This window comes from Diplodia seriata, assembly GCF_021436955.1.
Source record: "Diplodia seriata strain FDS-637 chromosome Unknown scaffold_4, whole genome shotgun sequence".
In the NCBI taxonomy this organism is placed as follows: domain Eukaryota; kingdom Fungi; phylum Ascomycota; class Dothideomycetes; order Botryosphaeriales; family Botryosphaeriaceae; genus Diplodia; species Diplodia seriata.
The window spans coordinates 2,437,035-2,458,305 of NW_027117311.1; the positions used below are offsets into that span (position 1 = coordinate 2,437,035).

General features: G+C 54.7%; 9 protein-coding genes across 9 annotated transcripts; 4 read left to right on the forward strand and 5 right to left on the reverse strand.

Annotated features, from left to right (window-relative positions):
• Window positions 1–436: 436 nt before the first annotated feature.
• SLS55_004597 (uncharacterized protein) lies at window positions 437–1,821 on the forward strand (the record flags this gene model as incomplete). The annotated part of the gene is made up of 2 exons (XM_066776053.1): window positions 437–510; window positions 567–1,821. The coding sequence occupies 2 exons, from the start codon at window positions 437–439 to the stop codon at window positions 1,819–1,821; spliced, it is 1,329 nt and encodes a 442-aa protein (XP_066633934.1).
• Window positions 1,822–2,966: 1,145 nt separating this feature from the next.
• Window positions 2,967–5,080, forward strand: SLS55_004598 (uncharacterized protein; the record flags this gene model as incomplete). Its single annotated transcript, XM_066776054.1, has 7 exons — window positions 2,967–3,070; window positions 3,125–3,442; window positions 3,508–3,714; window positions 3,779–3,921; window positions 3,976–4,150; window positions 4,239–4,615; window positions 4,698–5,080. The coding sequence occupies 7 exons, from the start codon at window positions 2,967–2,969 to the stop codon at window positions 5,078–5,080; spliced, it is 1,707 nt and encodes a 568-aa protein (XP_066633935.1).
• A 394-nt stretch (window positions 5,081–5,474) lies between these two features.
• MON2 (Endocytosis and vacuole integrity protein) lies at window positions 5,475–11,085 on the reverse strand (the record flags this gene model as incomplete). Its single annotated transcript, XM_066776055.1, has 7 exons — window positions 5,475–5,506; window positions 5,842–7,708; window positions 7,760–10,195; window positions 10,245–10,333; window positions 10,384–10,590; window positions 10,640–10,813; window positions 11,004–11,085. 7 exons carry the CDS (start codon window positions 11,083–11,085, stop codon window positions 5,475–5,477), a joined length of 4,887 nt encoding a protein of 1,628 aa, XP_066633936.1.
• A 340-nt stretch (window positions 11,086–11,425) lies between these two features.
• Window positions 11,426–12,028, forward strand: MMS2 (E2 ubiquitin-conjugating protein mms2; the record flags this gene model as incomplete). Its single annotated transcript, XM_066776056.1, has 4 exons — window positions 11,426–11,578; window positions 11,644–11,769; window positions 11,833–11,912; window positions 11,968–12,028. The coding sequence occupies 4 exons, from the start codon at window positions 11,426–11,428 to the stop codon at window positions 12,026–12,028; spliced, it is 420 nt and encodes a 139-aa protein (XP_066633937.1).
• Window positions 12,029–12,518: 490 nt separating this feature from the next.
• Window positions 12,519–13,641, forward strand: SLS55_004601 (uncharacterized protein; the record flags this gene model as incomplete). The annotated part of the gene is made up of 2 exons (XM_066776057.1): window positions 12,519–12,567; window positions 12,653–13,641. 2 exons carry the CDS (start codon window positions 12,519–12,521, stop codon window positions 13,639–13,641), a joined length of 1,038 nt encoding a protein of 345 aa, XP_066633938.1.
• Window positions 13,642–14,046: 405 nt separating this feature from the next.
• SLS55_004602 (uncharacterized protein) lies at window positions 14,047–14,854 on the reverse strand (the record flags this gene model as incomplete). Its single annotated transcript, XM_066776058.1, has 2 exons — window positions 14,047–14,782; window positions 14,844–14,854. 2 exons carry the CDS (start codon window positions 14,852–14,854, stop codon window positions 14,047–14,049), a joined length of 747 nt encoding a protein of 248 aa, XP_066633939.1.
• A 1,060-nt stretch (window positions 14,855–15,914) lies between these two features.
• On the reverse strand, window positions 15,915–16,770 carry SLS55_004603 (uncharacterized protein; the record flags this gene model as incomplete). The annotated part of the gene is made up of 4 exons (XM_066776059.1): window positions 15,915–16,063; window positions 16,217–16,554; window positions 16,613–16,705; window positions 16,760–16,770. 4 exons carry the CDS (start codon window positions 16,768–16,770, stop codon window positions 15,915–15,917), a joined length of 591 nt encoding a protein of 196 aa, XP_066633940.1.
• A 507-nt stretch (window positions 16,771–17,277) lies between these two features.
• SLS55_004604 (uncharacterized protein) lies at window positions 17,278–18,172 on the reverse strand (the record flags this gene model as incomplete). Its single annotated transcript, XM_066776060.1, has 2 exons — window positions 17,278–18,013; window positions 18,114–18,172. The coding sequence occupies 2 exons, from the start codon at window positions 18,170–18,172 to the stop codon at window positions 17,278–17,280; spliced, it is 795 nt and encodes a 264-aa protein (XP_066633941.1).
• Window positions 18,173–18,566: 394 nt separating this feature from the next.
• Window positions 18,567–19,529, reverse strand: SLS55_004605 (uncharacterized protein; the record flags this gene model as incomplete). Its single annotated transcript, XM_066776061.1, has 1 exon — window positions 18,567–19,529. The coding sequence occupies one exon, from the start codon at window positions 19,527–19,529 to the stop codon at window positions 18,567–18,569; it is 963 nt and encodes a 320-aa protein (XP_066633942.1).
• Between the last annotated feature and the right edge of the window lie 1,742 nt (window positions 19,530–21,271).

Sequence of the window (21,271 nt, forward strand, 5' to 3'; positions counted from 1 at the left end):
GCTATCTAATGAGATCAAAGAGATTCGTTCTTGCAGTATGGAACGCACATCCTCGTATTCCAGCAGCTACGTTGAGCTTCGCAACCGTTCCAGCCAGCCTGACGATGAAGCACCCTCCCCCGCTCAATCGAGAACTGAGCTGCAAAGAATGAGAAGCGCACCCAAACAGGGATTGAAGGCTGGAATGAGCTGGCCCTGGATCTGGGAGTTTATGGCGTGCTGCCTCAGCCTCGGAGGCATGGTCGCGATAATTGCTCTTCTCGCAGCTTACAACGGAGCGGAAACATCGACATCGCTACCATTCAAGCTCAACCTCCCTTCGACCATATCTGCTCTGACCACAATCATCAAAGCAGCGATTACCGTTCCGCTCGCGTCAGGCATCAGTCAGATAATGTGGTATCGTTTTTGGACACAGCGAAGGCCACTGTCTGACATGACGCTTTTTGACAATGCCAGTCGGGGAATTGTGACTGGAGGCGTCATCCTGGTCTGGCAGAACCTTAAAGAGTAAGTTAAAAATAGGAACCTCCCTATCTTTTCAGAGTACTGAGAAACTACGATAGGCCTTTATGCGGCCTCTCCCTGGCAATCGGCCTCGCTGCGCTTGCCCTTGGCCCTCTCACCCAGGCGGCTCTGGGCTTCGAGTCCCTCAACGGAACAGCAACACTGCCACGGTGCCTCACGACGCAGATGCCTGGGATGAACACAGCCGGTAGTCTGTTCAACCAGTACCATGCTACAATCTATTCTGGCGAATACAACACCGAGCCTCCGATACAGGACCAAGCTTTGCAACGCCTGAGCACGGACTGTGATACGGGAAATTGCACTTGGCCGGTACACTCTTCTCTTGCCGTCTGCAGCAATGTTACGAACATTACTGCAGCCGTCAAAGAAGATTGCCCTCCTGGTACTACCTACTGCAACTACATGCTTACAAACGGACTTCGTACGGACAACATTTCCATCGACGAGGATGCACCTACGGCCGTCGCGATCAACGGCTCTTCTGTTATGCCGACTGAGAACTACGAGGATTGGGGTGATTTTGCGATTGCGAAATTCACCATACTGAACTACAAGGCTTCGAGAAACATCTCAGCCTACGAAGGGGTATTCTATTGGTGCGTTCAAGCATACAACGACTCAATAGTCTCCAACAACGTCCTGGAAGAGACTGTGAGTACAATTTGGTACGACAAAGATGCCAAGAGAGCTACTGGGGCCAGGTTTCTTCTCACTCCTCCTGAAGCCCTTTGGGCACCCCTTGGCCTGGAAAATGCGACAAGGTACATAGTAGACAGCGACACTTTCTCACTTCCCTTCATCGCAGAGTCTCTCAACTCGAGCACCGATTTTGAGAAAGGCCACAACGTGTTACGCCAGATCTCGTGGAACGAGCATTTGTGGGACCTGCAGGATTTTTTTACCTTCATCGCGCGTTCAATGACGCACCGAATGCGTTACGATGTATGCAAGGATTATGTGAACGGGACACAATACGGCATCAAGGTAGTCATCGACATTCATTACGTATGGCTCATCTTGCCGTGTCTCACTGTGGTGATGACGACAATTCTTTTCATTTGCGTACTGAAGTTTCACTCTCCACCCGGTCTGGTCTGGAGAAGCAACATCAATGCTACGCTGTTCCACGGGACCGTAGCTACGGAGGAAATGGAAAAGGCCCTGGAGATCATGGAGATGGAGACTATTGCGGAGAGTTTCTACGTGCGTCTCGAAGAGGTAGTTCCGGCAGGTGAAGAGCACCGCCAACTCCGGCTACAGAAGTCTGATGAGACTGGAGATGATTCATGAAGTGGTTCACTGTTGGAAGACATCCGCCCAGTTGAGATAATTTCATGCGTCTTTGTATATCTCTGCTTCCGCGTTTCTTTTCTTTCCTTCTTTTTATTTCACTGCAAGATGTACACGCCTGATAAGTCGATAAAGAGCTCATGTTGAAGATGCAGGATGCAACATCTTATACTTTCCATGAGCCTCTTAGGCTAGATTTGCCTATCACGGCGTAGTGATATTCCATGTGCTCGGAAAAGGCTCCCTCTGGAATCATCAGCTGCAGTCGTAGATTATCCAAGCGACGTAACAATCAAGCTGGGATTCAAGGCTGGGGATGTGATTCCCGCAATAGCACCCAGCACAGCTGCTCCTAATAACCCTCGTAAGGGGTAGGAGAAAGATATATTGCAGGACGACTTGAAACAGTGGGGGCTTCCTTTGGCATTGTCAGCTGCCTGGAAGACGGTACAGAGCGCGATCCATGGTGACAGGGCTTTGTAGGCAACTGAGCTCTCTCGAGAGCGAGCTGAAGTCCGTAGAAGCTGTCGCGCCGTGATACCTCGATCGGCTCACCAAAACCGAGAAGACAACATCCTTTCATCGTGAGGTATGGCGTATCACCTCACAGTTACGGTTTCACGCAACGTTATTGACTGAAACGGCCGCGTTCCGTTAGCAGCCAGCGCCTTGTACTATCTGCCTGCCTGCTGTGCGACCTTTGTTAACCCGAGTACCGCATATCCCCCACACGTAAGCTATTTCTGGATGAGGCTATGCACGGAATATACCTGTCTTTATATGCATCTCTACTGTTGTGCTCTTTTACTTTTTTGACCCGAGTACTCCAGATCCGCCGTAGGTATTTTTGGAGGAGGCTGTACCATTTTCTTTCTGGCCACCTACTTGTGCGACCCTCGTTGACCTGAGTACCACACAACCCCCACGGCTATTTCTGGATGAGGCTAAATGTGGGATATACCTGGCAACAAAAGAACTTTCGAGTCCTTATAATCCATGAAAACCAACAGAGTATTGCAACGAGTATCAAACACTGTTCGCACCCCACCTTCTCTACACTCCTCACTCGGCCTCTTCCTTGACCAGGACTCCCAAGAATTATGAATTTCTCTACCGAGGACGATACCCTCAAATCACCCATCGCCATGTCGCAAGAAATCCCCAAGGATACGCCCAAAGTCGACATGGACTATGACTCCGACGACTACCACTATATCAAGGGATGGAGACAGTATATTCTTACCTTGAGGTTGGTCCACCATTCGTGCTTGAGAGAACAACGAGTGACTGAAAGTACATACAGCGTCGCGCTCTGCATGTTCCTCGTCAACATCGAAGTCTCGGTAGTCGGAACCTCCCTCGTCTCCATCGGCGACGAGCTGCACGGTTTCCAACAGACGGGCTGGGTAGTCACCGGCTACCTGATCACTTACACCAGCAAGTCACCACACCCTACCAACAGACCGTTGCTCAAAGCTGACCGTATCCCTACTCCAGGCATGATCATCCTCTGGGCCAAACTCAGCGACATCATCGGCCGTAAACCGGTAACGACCGCCACCGTCACCATCTTCGTCATTTTCTCAGGCGGTTGTGCTGCAGCGCAATCCATGACCCAGCTGTGAGTATCTATTTTCTTCGAGCCTCCACGGCGATGATGGAATCTTCTGACCGGACACTTGCCAGCATCATTTGCCGCGTCTTCCAAGGCATCGGCGCGGCCGGCTGCTCGTCACTCGCGCTCATAGTGGCGTACGAGATGGTGCCCAAGAAACAGTACCCCATGCAGGCCGCGCAGCTTGCTGCCGCGACAGCATTCGGGAGCCTCGTCGGCCCGCTGATCGGTGGAGGAGCGAGCCAGAACTCGCAGTGGCGATGGGTCTTCCTTTTCAAGTACGTTGACATGCACCGCTTGATCGATCGTAATGAGTGCCGACTAACCCTCTCCTCTCCACAGTGTTCCTGTGGGCTTGGTGACGGTAGTGCTGCTCCTCATCACCCTTCCCGCAAACTTCCCTCATCAAGGTAACCCCGATTACGAGGCGCCCTCCTGGGGACAGCGACTCTCACGGCCCTCGCTCGCGCGTCTGGACATCACTGGTGCGTTTCTGCTGCTGGGAGCCACGATGCTTCTCGTCGCCGTCCTCCTCGAAGGCGGAGTGTCCATCGGCTGGTCTTCAGCCGCGGCCATCGTCACGCTCACCATTTCTGGGATACTGTGGCTCGCCTTCGTCGCTAACGAGTGGTTCTTTACGAGCGACAAGCACAGAACAGAACCCATCTTCCCCTGGCGCTTCGTCCAAGACCGCGCGTTGATGGACACGTTCATGTGAGTATACACACACAACGATCATCATCCGCCACCGACACTTGAACAAACCGACGGATGCATATATACTGACACGAATCCTCCGCAGCATCTCCCTCCTCTCCGGCATCCCCTACAACATCCTCATCATGGCCATCCCCCAGCACTTCCAAACCGTCGCCGGCCTCTCCCCACTCGCGGCCGGCGTGCGGCTGCTGCCGTTCAACCTCCTCATCTCCTCCGCGGCCGTGCTGATCAACGTCGTCGCCGGCACGACCGGAATCGCGCCCGTCTACCTGATCCTGACCGGTTCCGTCGTCCAGCTCGTCGGTATCTCGCTGCTCTGCACCCTGCCCACGGACGGTAACAGCGCGATCGTGCCGGCGGCCATGTACGGCTACCAGATGCTCGCGGGCTGTGGCATCGGCTGCGTGTTCGGCATCCTGTTGCAGCTGCCGCCACGGCTGGTGGAGAAGCGGGATCTTGGTGAGTAGTAGTACCTGCATTTCCCCTCTGACGATGACGTACACATCGAATCGAGACTGACTAGCTGCGCCATCTTTTTCAGCGATATCGAGCGGAGCATTGCTGCAATTCCGCGTCTTCGGCGGCGCTCTGGGGCTGTCCATTGCCACGAGCGCCATGAACAATTACCTCACCTCGCACCTGCCGGCTGTTGCCGAAATCAGCAGCGGAGCAGGAGGAGGAGCGTCAGCGGCGCACGCTCTGCTGCAGTCGGTGGGCTCGGTCGGAGAATTACCCCCGAATGTGCGGGAGCAGGTCCTCAGGGTCCTCGCTGAGGGATTCAATCTGCAGATGAAGATCGTGGCGGGCTTCAGCGGCCTCCAGGTCCTTATGGTGGGCATGTTGTGGCGGAAGAACCAGATCAGAGTTGCGGATAAGAAGGAGAAGAAGGAGAAGAAGAAGTGGGAGCAGCAGCCTCAAGAGTGATCCGAGTCTTCTGGTACAGGCTATCGGCGGCAGTTCGGTATGTAATTATTCTGGCTTCCTTTTGCATGGTTGAGTCTGCAAAGTGATGATGTCCTTTGCTGAAACGAGATCAAACGGCCTACGGGATATACTTTGATCATTGTTCGACACCCCCAGTCCCATCAGGTTTGTCTGTCAGCATTAAGTGTGAAAAATACTGTTCTGGAGGAGCCGCATTATTGGCTCCCCTCGATAGCGGGGTGGACTGTTTGAACATGGAAGGAAAAAGAAAAAACAAAAGTAGGGAAGCCTCTAGATGTGGCTTTGACCACTTACGTACATCAGATGCAATACAGCTTACGCTGAAGGATTGAGCCTTGTTGTAATCCCTTGTGACGCACATCATTCAACCAATTCAAACGCAAGCACGAATGAAACTCTTCTGCTCTACTCACAAGCACTCATCTCATACAATGATTGATCCCCTCAATCGCCTCAACCCATCCCGTTCTGTGCCTCTCAACACTTCTCCACACATCTCCCCTTGCCCGGCCCGGCCATCACTAAGCCCAGCCCCCTCCCCATTCCAGAACCATTCAAACCGTCCATCTCTCAAAAACCCCCAAACAACCCCACCCCAACCCCCTCCAGTACCCCCTCCAACGCCCGCACAACATCCGCATCCCCCTCGTTCCCCCTCCCCGCCACCCCCACCGCCCTCACAACAAGCGGAAACAGCCTCTGCAGATGCCTCTTCCCCTCGGCGCCGTCGACGCCCTCACTGCTCGGAATGGCGTCGGGCTCGCACTCCAGCGCCGTCAACTCGCCCAGCGCGAAAAGCAGCTCCTCCCGCTGGCTGTGCGGCTGCGGCATGCGGCCCCGCAGCGGGCGGTCGGCGATGTACGCCTTGATGGGTAGCGCAGCGCGTAGGATGAGGAAGGGTGCGGCGGCGCGGGCGAGGGCGATGCGTTGGCCGTGCCGCGAGACCTCTTCTTCTTTTTCCGAGGACGAAGAGGTGCGGCGCACCAGAGAGAGGAGCTCGCGCAGGCAAAAGTACGACATGCGAGCGCGCGGCGTGGCCGGCGGGTCGCGCGTGCGGCCGTGGCGGAGCGTGTAGAGCGAAGCGAGCGGCGGCGAGGTCGCAAAGTCCGGTGGGAGCTCCTCGACTGATGGCGGGTGGATGAGCGAGTTGTGGAAGAGGGTCGACGTGTAGGCGCGGCGGGTGGCGTCGGGGATGTACGAGGCGCCCAGGCCGGGGGTGATGATGTCGCGAAGCGTCGTCAGCGACTTGATGTCGAAGGCTTCGTCTTCGAGGATCACAGCGGGCGAGGGCGCTGCGGCAGGGTCGGCATGGGCGATGCCGCTGGCGATGGCCACGATCTCTTGCCAGATAGGAACCATTTGTTCGTGGTTGATGGAGAGACTCTGCGCGTTGGCGAGGATAGGACCCAGAATATTTAGGGACGTTGTGGTGGACTTCTGCCATATGCTCGGGGCTTTGCCTTGGACCTTCCATTCATACTTTAGGCGGATTGGGATTACGAGACTTTGCAAGGCAGCAAGCAGCGCGCTGTTGGCGTAGAGCTCTGTACCCTTGATGTGATCCGTTACGAGCTTCCGGATGAGGTCCATGGATGCCTTGCTGATAGCGACAAAGGTGTTACCATCCTTTGTCCCAATTGGTGGAGGCCTCCCAAAAGGCAAAGCAATGAAGTCGGCTAGGAGCCTCACAACGATTGTTGGTGCACCTTCAAAGTCTGTCTTGATGACCTTGATACCCTCAAGAACTGCTTTTTGTAATGGAGTTAAGATGTCCCTGTCCGATGTGTATGTGTCCTTCTCTTCGGTAACAACACAGGTCTGAAGGTTCGATGCAACCTTGGAAAGTGCATCTGTATCCAGCTCCTTGCCAATGAGGCGGTAGAACTCTCGGAAGCAACGCACGTAGGCTAGATAGGCTTCGTGATTGCTGACATTGGATGGGTAATTTTCCTGACGGCTGGGCGATCCTTCAAGCCAGATCTTGGACGCTTTCTGGACTGCGCCTTCGTCAATAGCCTTTGCGGACTCGAGCTTGCTCAGCAGGCCAGAGATGGCATCGTAAGTGACCGCATTGACGGCCTGTGACCCACAAGATAGATACTGCTGAAAGTAATCCAACATGGACTCCCAAAGTGATGAGAAACGAGGCGCACCGAGAATACTTTCCGGGTAGGCACTGAACAGCTTGACAAGTCCGTTGAGGATGATGTGACTTGTCTCCACCCAAGCATGAGCCTCTTCAGGGTCTGCGTTGGTGGAGCGGAAGGCCAGATGCTGTTTGATATCGAAGTCCAGCAGACGGAACATAATCACCCGGAGACAAAGGTTCCATGATGCAGGCGAGAGTTGGTCCCCATAGTTGTCAAAAATACGGAGAAGGGTATGAAGGGTCCCGTTTCTGACATCTCCTCTGCGGTCATGTGCAATGGTAGCAATGCGTTCCAGCAGATGCAGCCACATTGCGGGAATTGACTGAGTTTTTACGCCTTCCTGGATTTGCTCTTCTGGATTCTCAACATCGATGGATTTAGTTGCAAGCTCTTCCATGGCTGTTGCGTCTGCGCGTCCATGGAGATAGTCTGAAACATTCCAAAAGAAGGTAATGGTCTAATGAAGAAGTTAGCACACCTCCTTCGGATTTGGAATAGCTAGACTTACAGTCAGGGAGATATTCAGGTCCTCCCCTTGATCGCAGAAGAAGTACAGCAAGTCCAGGAGCAAGAAGATGGCATCATCAGGGATGGAAGTCAGGAAGTCGGAGCAGACCAGTTGTACAGAACTGAAAGCCAGCCTTCCCAGGTTTGTTGCTATCATCTCCGATGACCTGGGGGTGCTGGTCAAGTTTGTAGAGTCCCCATTCGACTTTCCATCCTGTATATTAGTACCGAATCCAACAAAGACGCTCCGCGTAAGCAGGAAAACAAGATTCCAGCCCACTTGAAGAGAGTCGCCGCACTGTTCCAGAATGCTCTTGAGCGCATCAAGGACAACCACATGGACTTCAATGTCGGTCTCATCAAGCTCATCTTCAGGACCGTTGGCGCCTTCGTACAGAGAGTCGACCACCACTTGGAGCGCTGAAAGAACCCTGGCATGGATCTCGTTCTTCAGTGGTTGGTCTTCCGCCTGAGTTTCCTTGGCAACATCCTGAACCAGACCGCTGAGTACGTCTATTGCAAGAAGGCGTACTGAACTGGTGACACCTGGATTGCTCGCAACAGACACCAGTGCCTTTATTAGCAATGACCAACCGCTGACGTCTGGGTCAAAACTGATGAGTCGGTTAGCATTGAGCGTGCCGAGATCGCCAAGTTTCCTCAGTGAGAAGACATAATCCTGAACATGCAGCTCAGTCTTGATGCTGATCCCAAAGTTGCTCAGCTTCCTTTCCCCAAGGTTCGGCGTTGATGCTCCTTGATTCGCGCCTGCACGGTTGGGCTTGCCTTCAAGCAGCGTGCATAATGATGTCAGCACTTGAACGAAGGACTCGTTCGGAAAATCCACAGTGCTCTCAAACAGCCGTGATGCTGCAGATTGAACAGCAGCGACCTCCGGACCCATGATCTGAGCTATGGCAACTCCGTCGTAGCGATTTCCTCTGCGGTCTCGGCCGCTACTTGTGGAGTTGGCTGCTGCCATGATCATATCTGCCTGCTGCAAGGTCTCGAACACAATTGACCATGCCGATTCGAGGGTCGGTCCAAGCGCAATCGCCAAATTCAGCAGTGCTCTCAGACAAAGCAGATTCCGCGTGCTGAGAGTTGGCGGCCCCGATTCCATTGACACTCGCCTGCTCTTATCGGATCCCTGATTGACGAGACTATCCACACTCAGCAATCCTCCCTTATTGTTGTACATTGTTGGCGTCTCGGCGCCTGGAGTCTTAGGGTTGGAGACCGTCGCCGTGAAGATAGTCGGTGGCACGGCTGCTTTCCCGAGTGTTGTAAGGAATGCATCCCGAGGTGTGGAGAGACGCAAAAGTCCAGCAATTTGGGTGAACTTTTGGATTGACCGTACTAAGTCATGGTAGTAGTCGTTGTCAAGGGCAGCATTGAGAAAAGTCGAGCATGTAGCAAGCACGGCTGGCCAACATTCATTGATGGCTTCAGCAGTCAGTTTGATGGCTTCCTCAGCTGGATTGTTCTTCAGCTCTAACGGATTAACAGGGACTGTTCGTCGTCTGAATGACTGGGACCTAGCCATCCTGCTTTTGGGTTTCTCCTCGATAGGCGTGCTAGGAGGTTCTTGATTTGCGGCTGCATCACCTTTTGCTTTCTTCTTGCGGCCTTCCTTGTGCACGGTCAGAGGAAGGATGAATTTGGCAAGACTCTCGGAGAAATTATTGATACAGCTTAAGACCAGGCTGTAAATGTAAGTCTCGGGTAAAGCAGGAGGTTCCTGCTTGTCCAGGTGATCCATACATGGGATACGCATGGTGCTCCATTGTGTACTGATCCCCGGGACGCTCGACGTGCTTGGTGCTCCGCCGATAATTCCGACAGCTCCAGCTTCGAGCGCAACCTGAGCGTCGGGTAAGACCTCTTCTTCAGGAGGTGCATTTACCGGAGCGGTGGAGTGCTGGCCAAGCCCAATGACGGTGGGCTTCTCGGTAGAGAGACGGACGAAGACGGCGAGGTTGTCTCGAATTACTGGCTTCTTGCCCTCTTGGGAATCGTACTGGGCGTAAATCTGGATGATGAGATTGGGGTCCGAGTAGACATTTCGGAATACCTCCATGCACATGGCACGCTTCCATGGAGCTGCGGCATCGGGATCAAGCATATGATTCAACAGGCCCAATGCCATTTCGCATTCCGAGGGCACTATGGCCAGATGTTGTCTGATGATCAGGTTGAAGATTCGCATGATCCGAAGAGTAATTGAAAAGCTCAGTCGTTCGGAAAGACTCTTGATGACGAGCGGCATGATGTGTGTACGGAGAATGAATGCTTGCTCGGCATGAGACAGGAAGAGGCTACCATGATTGCTCAAGACTGCTTCGACCAGCTCGAGCCCAGAAGCTTGTGAAATTGCCGAGAAGCGAATTGACTGTGGCTTGCTGCCTTCAATCAAGAGGCAGATATCGCGGAAGACCTGTAGGGTGTTGGAAAACGAGCAAGCGTGTCATAGAGTGACGGCGTACCTTGTAAGCATCATTGGCGGAAGGTCGCACAGAGATATTGCCCTCATCTCCGCGGACCTCTGTCACCGTGGGAATTTGCAATTGTTTCTCTGCAATAGCCATGTCAGCAATGTCGCGGTTCAAGGGCGGGTCATCATACCATCCTCAACGACGACTTTTTCGAAGGTCGAAATGACTAGCTGCTGCAAGGTAGCGGCAGCAGTGGCACTTGCGACGGGATTTTTGGCAGTTTGCAAAGTCGAGCACACCTGCAGCACACTCGACAAAAGCTCGCCGCGGACCTCATCGGAGTAGTTCTGGATGAGTGAAGGCAGTGCTTGCAGGATCTTGAGCTGGATGTCCAGACCTGGAGCATCATTAGTACCGGGCTTGGCGGCGGACATCAAAGTAGTTACTCAATTGGCTAGAGTCGCGGAAGCCGTCGAGCACCTCTTTTAGTCTGCCGCGGGGCACAGCCCGCATGACAATGAGGCGCTGCAGGCACACAACGGCGGACCCAGCGAATTTGGCATTCTGCGTCTGGCAGGCCTTGACGAAGGGGTCGATGAAGGCGGTGCGGCGGCTCAGGTCTCTTCCAGCATCAGTCAGGCAGGCACAATTACACACGCCAGACAGTACGAACCGGCAGCTAGCTGGGTCTCGGAGGTGGAGGGCAGCGCTCGCAGTTCCTGCAGCGATTTGTCGGCCGCCTGCGGAAAGAAGCTCGAGTCAGCCGGGAATGCACAGCGGCCAGGTTGCAGCCTTGGGAGGAGTGCAAACGCACATTGCGCAGGTCGGGGTTTTTCCTCTTGGACTCGTTGACGAGATTGGCCAGCTCGCCGGACAGAATCTGGGCGGTCATGGCCTCGTTTGGCAGACAGACGGCATTTGGAGGTTGTGAGGTGTGCTTGCGTGGCTTCAGTTGTGCTGCGACACGTGAAGCACTGGCGCCGGCGAGAGGGCGCCAAGCCAGACCCCTGCCCGCCCACGCTGCCCGCCCGCCCCAAGTGGGCTGTTGCTCGCTCTCCCAAACAGCACCATCACCGCCCGTCCACCAGCCCTGCCCCACGCTGCCTCTGCCCACTGCGCAAATCTGATCGTTGCGCCCATCCCCGCATCCCCTGTCCCCACGCCGCTCGCCCTCCCGCCTCTGCCGACCGCTCCTCCGCCTCTCAAACTCCCGCCTTACCCCGCCGCACACCATGGGCGCCAAAGTGCCGCGCAACTTCCGCCTGCTGGAAGAGCTGGAGAAGGGCGAGAAGGGCCTCGGTGCTGAGGCCTGCTCCTACGGTCTGGAGAATGGCGACGACCTGCTCATGTCCAACTGGAACGGCACCATTCTTGGCCCTCCCCACGTGCGTCCCTCCGCCTCCGCAGCCCTGCTTTCCGGTGCTTGCCAAAGCTAAGACGTGATCCACAGAGCGTGCACGAGAACCGCATATACAGCGTCAAGATCCACTGCGGCGAGCAGTACCCCGACGTCCCGCCCGAGGTGACCTTTGTGTCCAAGATCAACGTGCCCTGCGTGAACCAGAGCAACGGCAAGGTACGGGCGCATCATACTTTGGAGAGAGGAGCAACAGATTGGCTAAAGGAAGGATGATTGCAGGTCGACCCCTCCAAGCTCCCTTGCTTGATGCAGTGGAAGCGGGACTTCACCATGGAGACGATTCTCATCGAGCTGAGGAGGTAAGAGGAACCGGATCCCCGTTGTATCGAGCGCTTGCTAAGAATGATGCGTCAGGTACATGGCTCTACCGCAGCACAAGAAGCTGCCCCAGCCCCCGGAGGGCTCCAGCTATTAGACGGCTGCTACAACAGCATGATCCGAAACGATGCGCAGCTCAGGCCTCCTTGTGTTGGAACGGCGCGTTACATTTGGAAGGGATGCAGCCTCCGGTTCGGTGCGGCCACTGGAACTCTTCAATGTCTTTTCATGAACGAACCCACTGCATGGGCGTGGAGTTTTGGGGCTTGACGGAGAATGTGCAACGAGATAAGGTGGAATTCAATTACATTACAGTATACCTATGGCTTTCGGCGCTCGAACTAGGCTTGGGTGCTTGTCAGTCAAATAATTGACCACCACTGATTCCTGACTATAAGTCTGTGTTGCTCACCTTCCACACCGATGCGAATTCTCTCCGAAGGATGCAACAGATTTTGTTTTCACTGGGGGCCGCAACACATATGACCTCATAGCCACGTGACCGCGCGATTCCCGGCCGGACCAAAACCTCCGACCTCTACCTACAAAACCAAGTCCAAGGCACACATGGCCAGACCAACACATGCATGCCGGCCTTTGTGGTTCCCGCGCGCTCCGGAGCACATCGCATAGCTGGTAAGCGTGTTCATCTCTCCCAGTCCCTTAAAATTACTTTTCCTTACACAAAAAAAAAAAAAAAAAAACTAACACGGATACCCAGCGATCGCGCTCTACCGCGCCCTCCTCACGCAATGCTCGCCGGCGGCCACGCCCTCGCTCCCGCTGGCTGACGACCAGCGCGCCGCGCTGCGCAACGTCATCCGCAACAAGTTCCGGCGCAACCGCCACGTGCACTCGGCGCGCCTCCTCAAGCTGAGCTTCACGGCCGGCTACGAGCTGCTCGACACGCTGGACAAAGCATCCTCCACCACCACCGCCGCAAACGCCGACAACGCCGACGCCAATGCCAACGAAACAGCCTCAGCAACAACGGCCCTCTTAGCCAACCTCCTCGCCACCGCCCCCGAGCACCTCACCCGCTCCCCCGACACCCCCCGCCGCAGCGGACCCACCCGCCTCTCCCCCTCCCCCGAAGCCTGCCCGCCGCCCGCCGACCGCGTGCTCGCGACGCGCCCCCGCCCGGCCAGCGCCCTCGGCGGCACCGGCGTGCGCCGCGTGCCGCAGCTCGTCTCGGCCAACCTGTTCCCCATGCTGCGCCTGGGCCGGCCGCAGCCGCGCAGCCTGTCGCGCGTGCTGACGGACAAGATCAAGCAGCGCCAGCGCCGGCTGGACCTGCGCAAGGAGGCCCAGGACTATCGCGCCGTGCTGGCGAGGGGCGAGGACGTGTGGGATAGGTTGGTTGGGGTGGCGAGGGAGGAGAGTGGGAAGAGTGGAGAGGACGAGGGAGGGGAGGAGGGGGAGGAGGCGTTGTGGGAGGATGAGCCGGCGAGGATGGTGAGGATTATTTCGGCGCAGTTGGGGGCGCAGAAGAGGGAGATGGAGGCGTTGGTTGAGCGCATGCAGGGGATTGTGGATAAGGAGGCGGCGTTGGCTGTGGTGGAGAGAGAGGAGAGGAGGAAGAAGAGGGAGGTGGCGAGGATGGGGAAGAAGAGGGCGGAGGACGTAGAGAAGATTTCCGGGAAGAAGGGAGGTGGTGGTGGTGGTGGTCGGGGGGCGGTGGGTCGTAGGACTGGAAGGAAGCCGGTTTGAGGGAGTGGGTGTTGTGGATATGAATGTGGTGTCAAATGAATGCATCGTGGATATTAAATGTGTCAGAAGCCATATTGTGCCTAAGCTAATGCCAAAACTAACTTTTCCCTCCCCGAATCATCCCAGATACGCATGACCCGTGAATTGTAAATCAAATCTGTCTTTTGTGCTCGCCGGGCCTTACTCCAATCGCAACCGCACAAGTCCCAATGAATTCCAAGTACCTTTTCCCAGCCAGGTAAAGATAGAGTAATCGCCATTGTGGTCGATCTTTGCAGTTCCATGGCCGATTCCTTTCTTTTATTGGAAGATCATTTGGATGTTTGCTGAAAATCTCCCGGGAGTTGGCTTCTTCGTAGGTCTGAAATTTTCGGCCGGCCGTGATAGAGTTGTAGCTTGGTCGACTCAGGCATTCTGTTCCTTGGCCGTCGTGTCTTTTGATTCTTCGTAGAAATCCGAACGCTTAGGCTTGCACCCTGCGAACTTATCGTGATCGGTGTACTTGATGGCAAGCTCGGTTATTGACTTGGCTACGTCCCGGAAAAACTCCATCGGTGCTTCTCTTGCATCTGCGTTGTCTTCTGGGTCAAACCAAGATGGTAGCGAGCAGTACGCCCAGAGTTTCACGTACAGGCGGCGATATGGATCGGAAGATGGAAGAGCACTGTATAGTGTTTTCGCGTGGTCGGCACTCATAACCCAGTCCTGAGGGTAGTTGTCGAGATCGAAGAACTGGAATGCGATATCCACGCAGGCTTCTTTGAACTTCCGATCTAGCAGCTTGTTGCCGAGCAGATAGACCCCAAGGAACAAGTCCGAGTCAAGTTTCGGGTTGTCGTTCTTCTCATCCTCATGCTTCAAGAGCAATTGGTCAGAGTAAAGCCACTGGACATAGACGTCGAAGCACTCCGGGGTGTCCTCTGGTAACTCGACACGGCGCTCGCGCGCTTCCTTCCAGTTGCCGTTACAGGCCTTACGGAAGAACGGCGAAGAGGAGCAGAGGAGGTCCTTGTGGATGTCGTACTTTTGCTGCTTTTTGCCGACGACGACTTCGATAATTCCGCTCTTGAAGGTGGTGGGAATGAGAGCAGACCGCTTCTTCACGCCGTTTGTCGGAGTCCTCTTCGCGGTGGGGCAGCTGCTGCAAACAAACCAGAGTGAGCTGTGGTGTTTGCGAAGTTGTCGTGAGGTTGTAGACTTACTCTTCCGTCATGGCTTTGGTGGCGAGCGGACCAGCGCCGGGTTGAAGGTGGTGACGGTGGTGAAGAGGAGGAGAAGAAGATCAAGAGGGAGCGAAAGAAAGAGGTGAGCACGCTTAAATGCGGAGAGGGAAGGAGCCAAAGCGCGCTTGTCCCGATTGGGCGTCGCATCCGCTCTCACTTTGAGGCTTCTGCGCTCCACGCACGACGCTACATCCTTCTCTCGTGGGTAGTGCAATCCAGTACGTAGACGCATTTGCGCGCATTCAACGCTCGCATTTTCGTAAGGACTATGGATTCGAATACATACGCAGGCGTGGTGCAATATCTCCGCGGTGCCAGATGCGAGCGGGTTCCATTATTTTGCCACCAGTTGTTTCACTCACAAACGCAGTCTGAGAAGGATTGGGTTTGGATACGAGTTTGCTGAGATATTTATGGCAAACCCTTCCGATGCTCATAGAGTTTGTATAAGAATAACAAATGCCAAACAAGCATAGCACACCCTCAGGCCAAGCATGTACACCCAGGCCTATTCTTGGCATCGTCCTCCGCGGCTCTCTAATTTCAAGTGCACGTGCGCATCCGCCATATAGGTGAGATGGGCCGCACCCATTAAATACGAAATAGTAACATCATCTCATGCGAGATATCGTCAACGGAAACCAGCGGGCTGACAGCACGAAGATCTGATCTTGAACAAACATGTCTTGCCGATGAAAATTCTCCCACTTCTATTGTCTTTATCGTCACTGGTCAACTGCCTTAAAGGTTCTGGTCTCGAGGTCAAACACATCGACATGACCAGTGTCCACTACTCGGCCACTTTCTGGCACGGGTTCCTGTGTCACTCGCAATTTTATTTTCATATCTCCAGGTGGTTCACCTAATGAGCTTTGAGATTCTATAAAAATCCAAAACTTGAATCAAAAAGCAAAATCACAGTCTTGCAACCGAGACTCTCACTCGCTCTGCACACCACAAGGTCCGATGCCTTGAAACCATTGGTTGTTGTTACCATTGGTTGTTGATATCCATCATGCGGCTAGATAACCACCGCCTAGCTCAAGTGGACTACTTGTTCGGCTGTTTGGAGCACTTTGGCGTGCCTTCAGGATGCTCATGGTACTGACATGGATCAGCGATCCAGGGACGCTCTTCCTGAAGGCGGTACCTCTTGTCTCCTGTATCCATCAACTTTCGTATTATGTCGACGAGAATTTCTGTCGGTAATAGTCGACCCGTGCCAAACCTCTTGTCAAACCAATGAGAGGCGCCGACCCACGCCCAGAAATCCGTATAGAGCCGACGGAGGCAAGATGATGCGGGCAATTCTGCGTAGATCTTTCTGCCGAGGCTGGCGGGAAAAACTTTACCCCTAACGGCCATACCAATTATATGATCAATGGCTGAATTCTTAAATGCAGCGTCCAGGATCTTGTCCCCAAGCTTGTAGGCGTTGTAGACTTCGAGATAGTTCTGGAAGTTCGCATCCACAGAAACCTCAATCATACCGAAATAAAGCCACTTGATGTAGACCTCAAAAGCTCTAGGGTCATCCTCAGGAAGCTCAATCCGGCCATCCTGAGACTCCTTCCAGGGACCGTTGCAGGCTTTGCGGAAGAATGGAGACGAAGCGCATAAGATGTTCTTGTGAACCTGGAAGAGCTGCTGACGATCCCCGACACGTACTTGGATTATGTCGCTTAAGACTCTGTTCGATTACATCAGTCCCTGTAGTGGGTGGTTAGGCTGGGAGAGCAGTGGCGCACCCAGAGACTTGATGCGGCTTCTTGCAGACCTTGCTCTCAGACGCTTTGTCGGGTGGTTTCTTGGACGTAGGCTCCGCTGCCTTGGTAGGCGTTCTGTACGGTAGTGTCAGCGTCACTTCAGTGCAGAGAGGCAAAGGCGCAATATACCTCGGAGCCATCTTGACGAGGTCGCACGCAGCGGCAGCCCAGCTCTGGTGGCGAGAGTGTCTTGAAGCTGAAGTGGACCGGTGGTGAGGAGAAGAAAGAGTCAGTAGCAGGACAGGTGAGGGTTTAGTACCTACCTACCTATGAACCTTCGCGGAATAACTGGTAGCCCGAGCTCCGGTGTCTTCTCAGATGCCCGAGCACCAATGACGTGACCGTGCTTTCCCGCCTCACCTGAATGTCGACTTTACTGTCTTTTGTCAGCGGGAAATAATCAACTGAGGGGCTCAACACGAGACAAGTGCGAAAAGTAAGCTTTAAATGGACACGTCACCTCCATGATTCGAAGTATATGTGATACGTTGTTCTACATCCCACTCAGTAAAAACGCTATGCTGGCAGGTACACCTCGATCATACTGTTCGCGCCTTGAACAATCTCGAAATTTCCAGTGTAAGACAGTCTCGCCATCAGTACAGAGATCCGAAAGAGAAGCGCACCGCGCCCATCACAAACTTCCTTCAAGATCCCTCCGGCTCCCGCTTGACCAGGACACTGATACCATTATTGTCCTGGAACAACGCCTGCCCCTGCTTGTCTCCTCCATCCTTAGGTGCTTCCTCCTCCACTTCGTAGTACTGCGTGCGATCCGCCACCCACGGCGCCCTCATCCTCGCATCATACACCTTCTTGCCCAGCTGCGTCTTCTTCTTCACGACATCCAGCCAGAAAGCTCCGGGCGCCGCATTCGGATCGTCCCTCTCCTCCAAATCCTCGAACCAGCTCTCATCCGAATTCCAGCACCACACGTCCACGTACAGCCGCGCAAACGCGTTGCCCACCGGCAGCGTCTCGTAGATCCACTTGGCGAAGTGCGTCGGGCAATTGCCCTCCTTCATCAACATGTCCACGTACGCATCCACCACCGCGTTCTTGAACGTCACGTCGCGCAGCCTCTCACCCAGGCAGTACAGGTGGAAGAGATGCTCGGCGCCCGGCTGGTCCACCAGCCCCGACCCGTCGGCCCGCGGGACCGTCTCGTGCGCGCGCAGGTTGTGCAGGACCGCCAGCCCGCGGCCGCCGTAGATCCACTCCGCGTAGACCTCGAAAAGTGCGGGGTTCTCGTCCGGCAGCGTGATGACAAACTCGTCGCGGTAGCGGGCGAAGAGGCGGGAGGTGGCGGTGAGTAGGTCGCGGTGTAGGATGAACGGCTCCGTGATGTTGCTGATGTAGACGTTCATGATGGCGCTGCGGAAGCTGCGGGTGGGGCGAGCGCGCGCAAGTGTCAGTGTTGGTTATTGTATAGGGTGGTATAGGGTGGTCGATGGGGGAGGTGGACGGCACGCGCGTGACGTACTTGATGCTGGAACGCGTGAGCTTCTGCTCCGTAGGCGCGCTGGACTGTGGCGTGGCCATTGCTGCTGGCTGGCGCTGAGACAAGCGGCTTCCGATTTTCACACTTTCCGAGTAGTTGGCAAGTGAAGTTCCCACAGTATCTTTCGTGTGGCGGACCGATGCGAATCCGGAATGCGGCGTCCGGTGAAGTACGTCAGCGCAGGAAACGAGACTGACGGCGGAGTTTGCTAGAGAAGAGTTTGAGAAAGAAACAGGTGGCGGGCGCATTTTGTGTGCCCCGGCTCGAGGTTGTTCCCGCCTGCTGGACTGGGAAGTCGCGGCGCGCGGCGCTCACTTTTGGGCGGGCAGGCACCCCCGCGGGGCGACCAATCAATTTTACCAAAGGCGCCCACTCCTTGCAATTGATCAATGAACTAGATCCTTTGCTAATAGCCCAGCCTTTCCCTCAGCTGGCTCACACGGTAGACCCGTCTGTCCCATCCCTTGGGACACCTCCCTTCACCACTGCCATCGACGTTGCACCTCCATCACAAATCACCCCATCAGGGTGATCATGATACTGACACGCATCTAGCATCCATGGAAATTCATCCGGCTCTTCGATCTCCTTAACTTTCACCACCTTAACCAACACGTCGCGAAAGAACTCCCTCGGCCCGTCCTCCATATCCAGCGAGCGATCGCCCCCGACAAACCACTCGCGCTTGTAAGCATATGCGTAGAAGTCCACCAACAGTCGCCGTAGCGGCGACGCAGAGCCGGACGTGTTCGTGTAGATGAGCGCGGCCAACGCGCACGGGTAGCAGTTAGTTTCGTGCACGCGCTTAATGAGGGCATCGACGGCGGCGTTTTTGAAGGCGCTGTCGAGGAGCGCGTCACCGAGGATGTAAGCATGCACGAAGACGGTGTAGGCCGTGTGAACGGAGTCGGGGGCGACGGCGATGTCTCTTCCTCCCGATTCTTGGTCATGATCATCGAGGCCGTCGTTAGCGGCGGCGGAGGTTGCGTCCGTCACTTGCTCATTGTCGCTAGATGCGGTGCGCCAGTGGTCGACCAGCTCGCCGGTGTAGAGCCATTTTACGTACAGGTCGAATGTGACGGGGTCTGCGTCGGGGAGCTTGATGATGCCGGAGCGGCTCTCTTTCCATGGGCCGCGGCAGGCGGCTGCAAAGAAGGGCGAGAAGGCGCAGATGAGGGCGCGGTGGATGGTGAAAGAACGCCCAGCTTCGTCTTCTTCTTCTGCGCCGCCGTTACTGCTGCTGCTGCCGCTGCCGATAATGACAGTGATGGTTTCTCCGGTAATACTGGTGGTGTTTGTGTCAGTGTGAAGTCCGTTTGCAAGACATGAAAAGTCGTACAGAGAGGCACGCTGGACACGCGCGTTGTGGTGGCCGTCGAAGTTGTATGGCTGTGCCATTTTGTGCCAGAATTTTGTGCGGGAATTTTGTGGTGAAAGTCGTTGATGGGTGTAAAATGTTTGAGGTGTGTAGAGTTGAAGTGAGCACGGAGGAGACTGTTCCCCGGTAGGTGGTGGATGCCCCATGTGTGTTAGTCTTCTGCGTTGTTTGCTTCACTGTAAATCATGAGGCACCCATGACAACTTGTAAACAGCACCGCTGCATATGTCGCTTCAAACATAGAAAAAGGATCTCTTTGTAAGCGTCAGACAGTGTGCTGCTGCATTGCACCTTTGTGAAACTTGGGTGCCTTGTCCATTCGGGTGCCTGCAGAAGTCATTGAAGTAAAGTTTTAACGCACATATAGACTATTGAATTCAAATACTAGCAGTTGAATGTGTGTTCAAATCACACGTGCAAGATGCTGTGGTCTGTGTGAATAGACTTGAAGGTGGAGAGCTTGTTGCAAGCCACCGTGCCGATGCATATTCCCCAAAAACTGCTGCAACCCGTGACTTGTACCATGTCTTGCCAACTAGCGAAGCTCAGCCGTATTGTTGAGGTTGCACTTCTGGCCATCCTGGTGTGAATGGTAATCGCATGGATCCTTATCCCAAGGAGCTTGAACGGGCTTCGAGAAGTTGTTAGGTTGACGGCGCTCAATACACGCATCAACCACATTGTGAAGGAACTCGAGAGGGAGGGGAAGATAGGTAGGAGTCCAAAGGCCAACCTGACAGTGATAATTCCCATTGTGATGTAGCCAAATGAACCAGTCGACCGCGAGTTTCCGCATTGGTGACAGCTCCGTCGTAAACATGTATATCAGATCGACGTTGGACCCGCCGACGAGGAGGGCGCAGTCTTGCATTGATAGAAGTATGTCCATGAGAACGTTTCTGAAGCAACAATCGAGCAATTGTTCTCCAAGGATGTATGCATTGATGACTCGGCACATCATCTCACCCAGATTGGAGTCATCCAAGGCGAGTTTGTCGGAGTAGAGCCACTTGAAGTAGATGTCGAAGATACCGGACGAAACTTCTCGAAGCAGAACTATGCCCTCACTATCTGCCCACGGGCCGTCGCATGCGGCGCGGAAGAAAGGTGAGTAGTGACAAATGAGGCTGCGATGGACGAGGAAAGGCTTGCGCTGGGAACCAACGAGGACAGTGATAGTTTCGCCGTCGATCCTGAGGTTGTCACCTGCTACGGTCACCTGGACGAACTCTTCATAAATACAAATTCAAGCTGTGCTCCACTGTGGCCTTCCCATTTTTCGAGGTCGGAGCTGAGTCGGCTGGGTTCGCAGGTGAGGCGGGCTGTCTCGCCGCGCGGCGCTCACGCCGCCTGACAACAATGTCAGCACTCTTCTGCACTCAGGTGGTGCAGAAGTACTTACGTTTTAGGCATGGTTGAGTCCGTCAGCCTCCGCGATTGAGGTGGTCGCCGTTGTCCTTGTCGCGTGAGTGGGGTTGCGCGGAGGAGAGGCAAATGACACAGCGGTCAATTTGTACCCTGCGCGCGCGCAAAAGCCCGGTCACGTGGCGGGGATAAACAGCTGCGCTAGCGGGATCCTGCGTCACCCACTCGATGAATGTTTTACCCTCATTGAGCATTAAGTAGGCAGTGCGGCCAGTCATGGTGCTACGCCAGTGAGCTCTTACTCAGAGATCGAACCAACACGCATCAAGGCGAGCCGTAGAAGATTCAAGCTCGCTTACGTGGGCTGTTGGAGCCAATACGCGAATATAGATGTGGC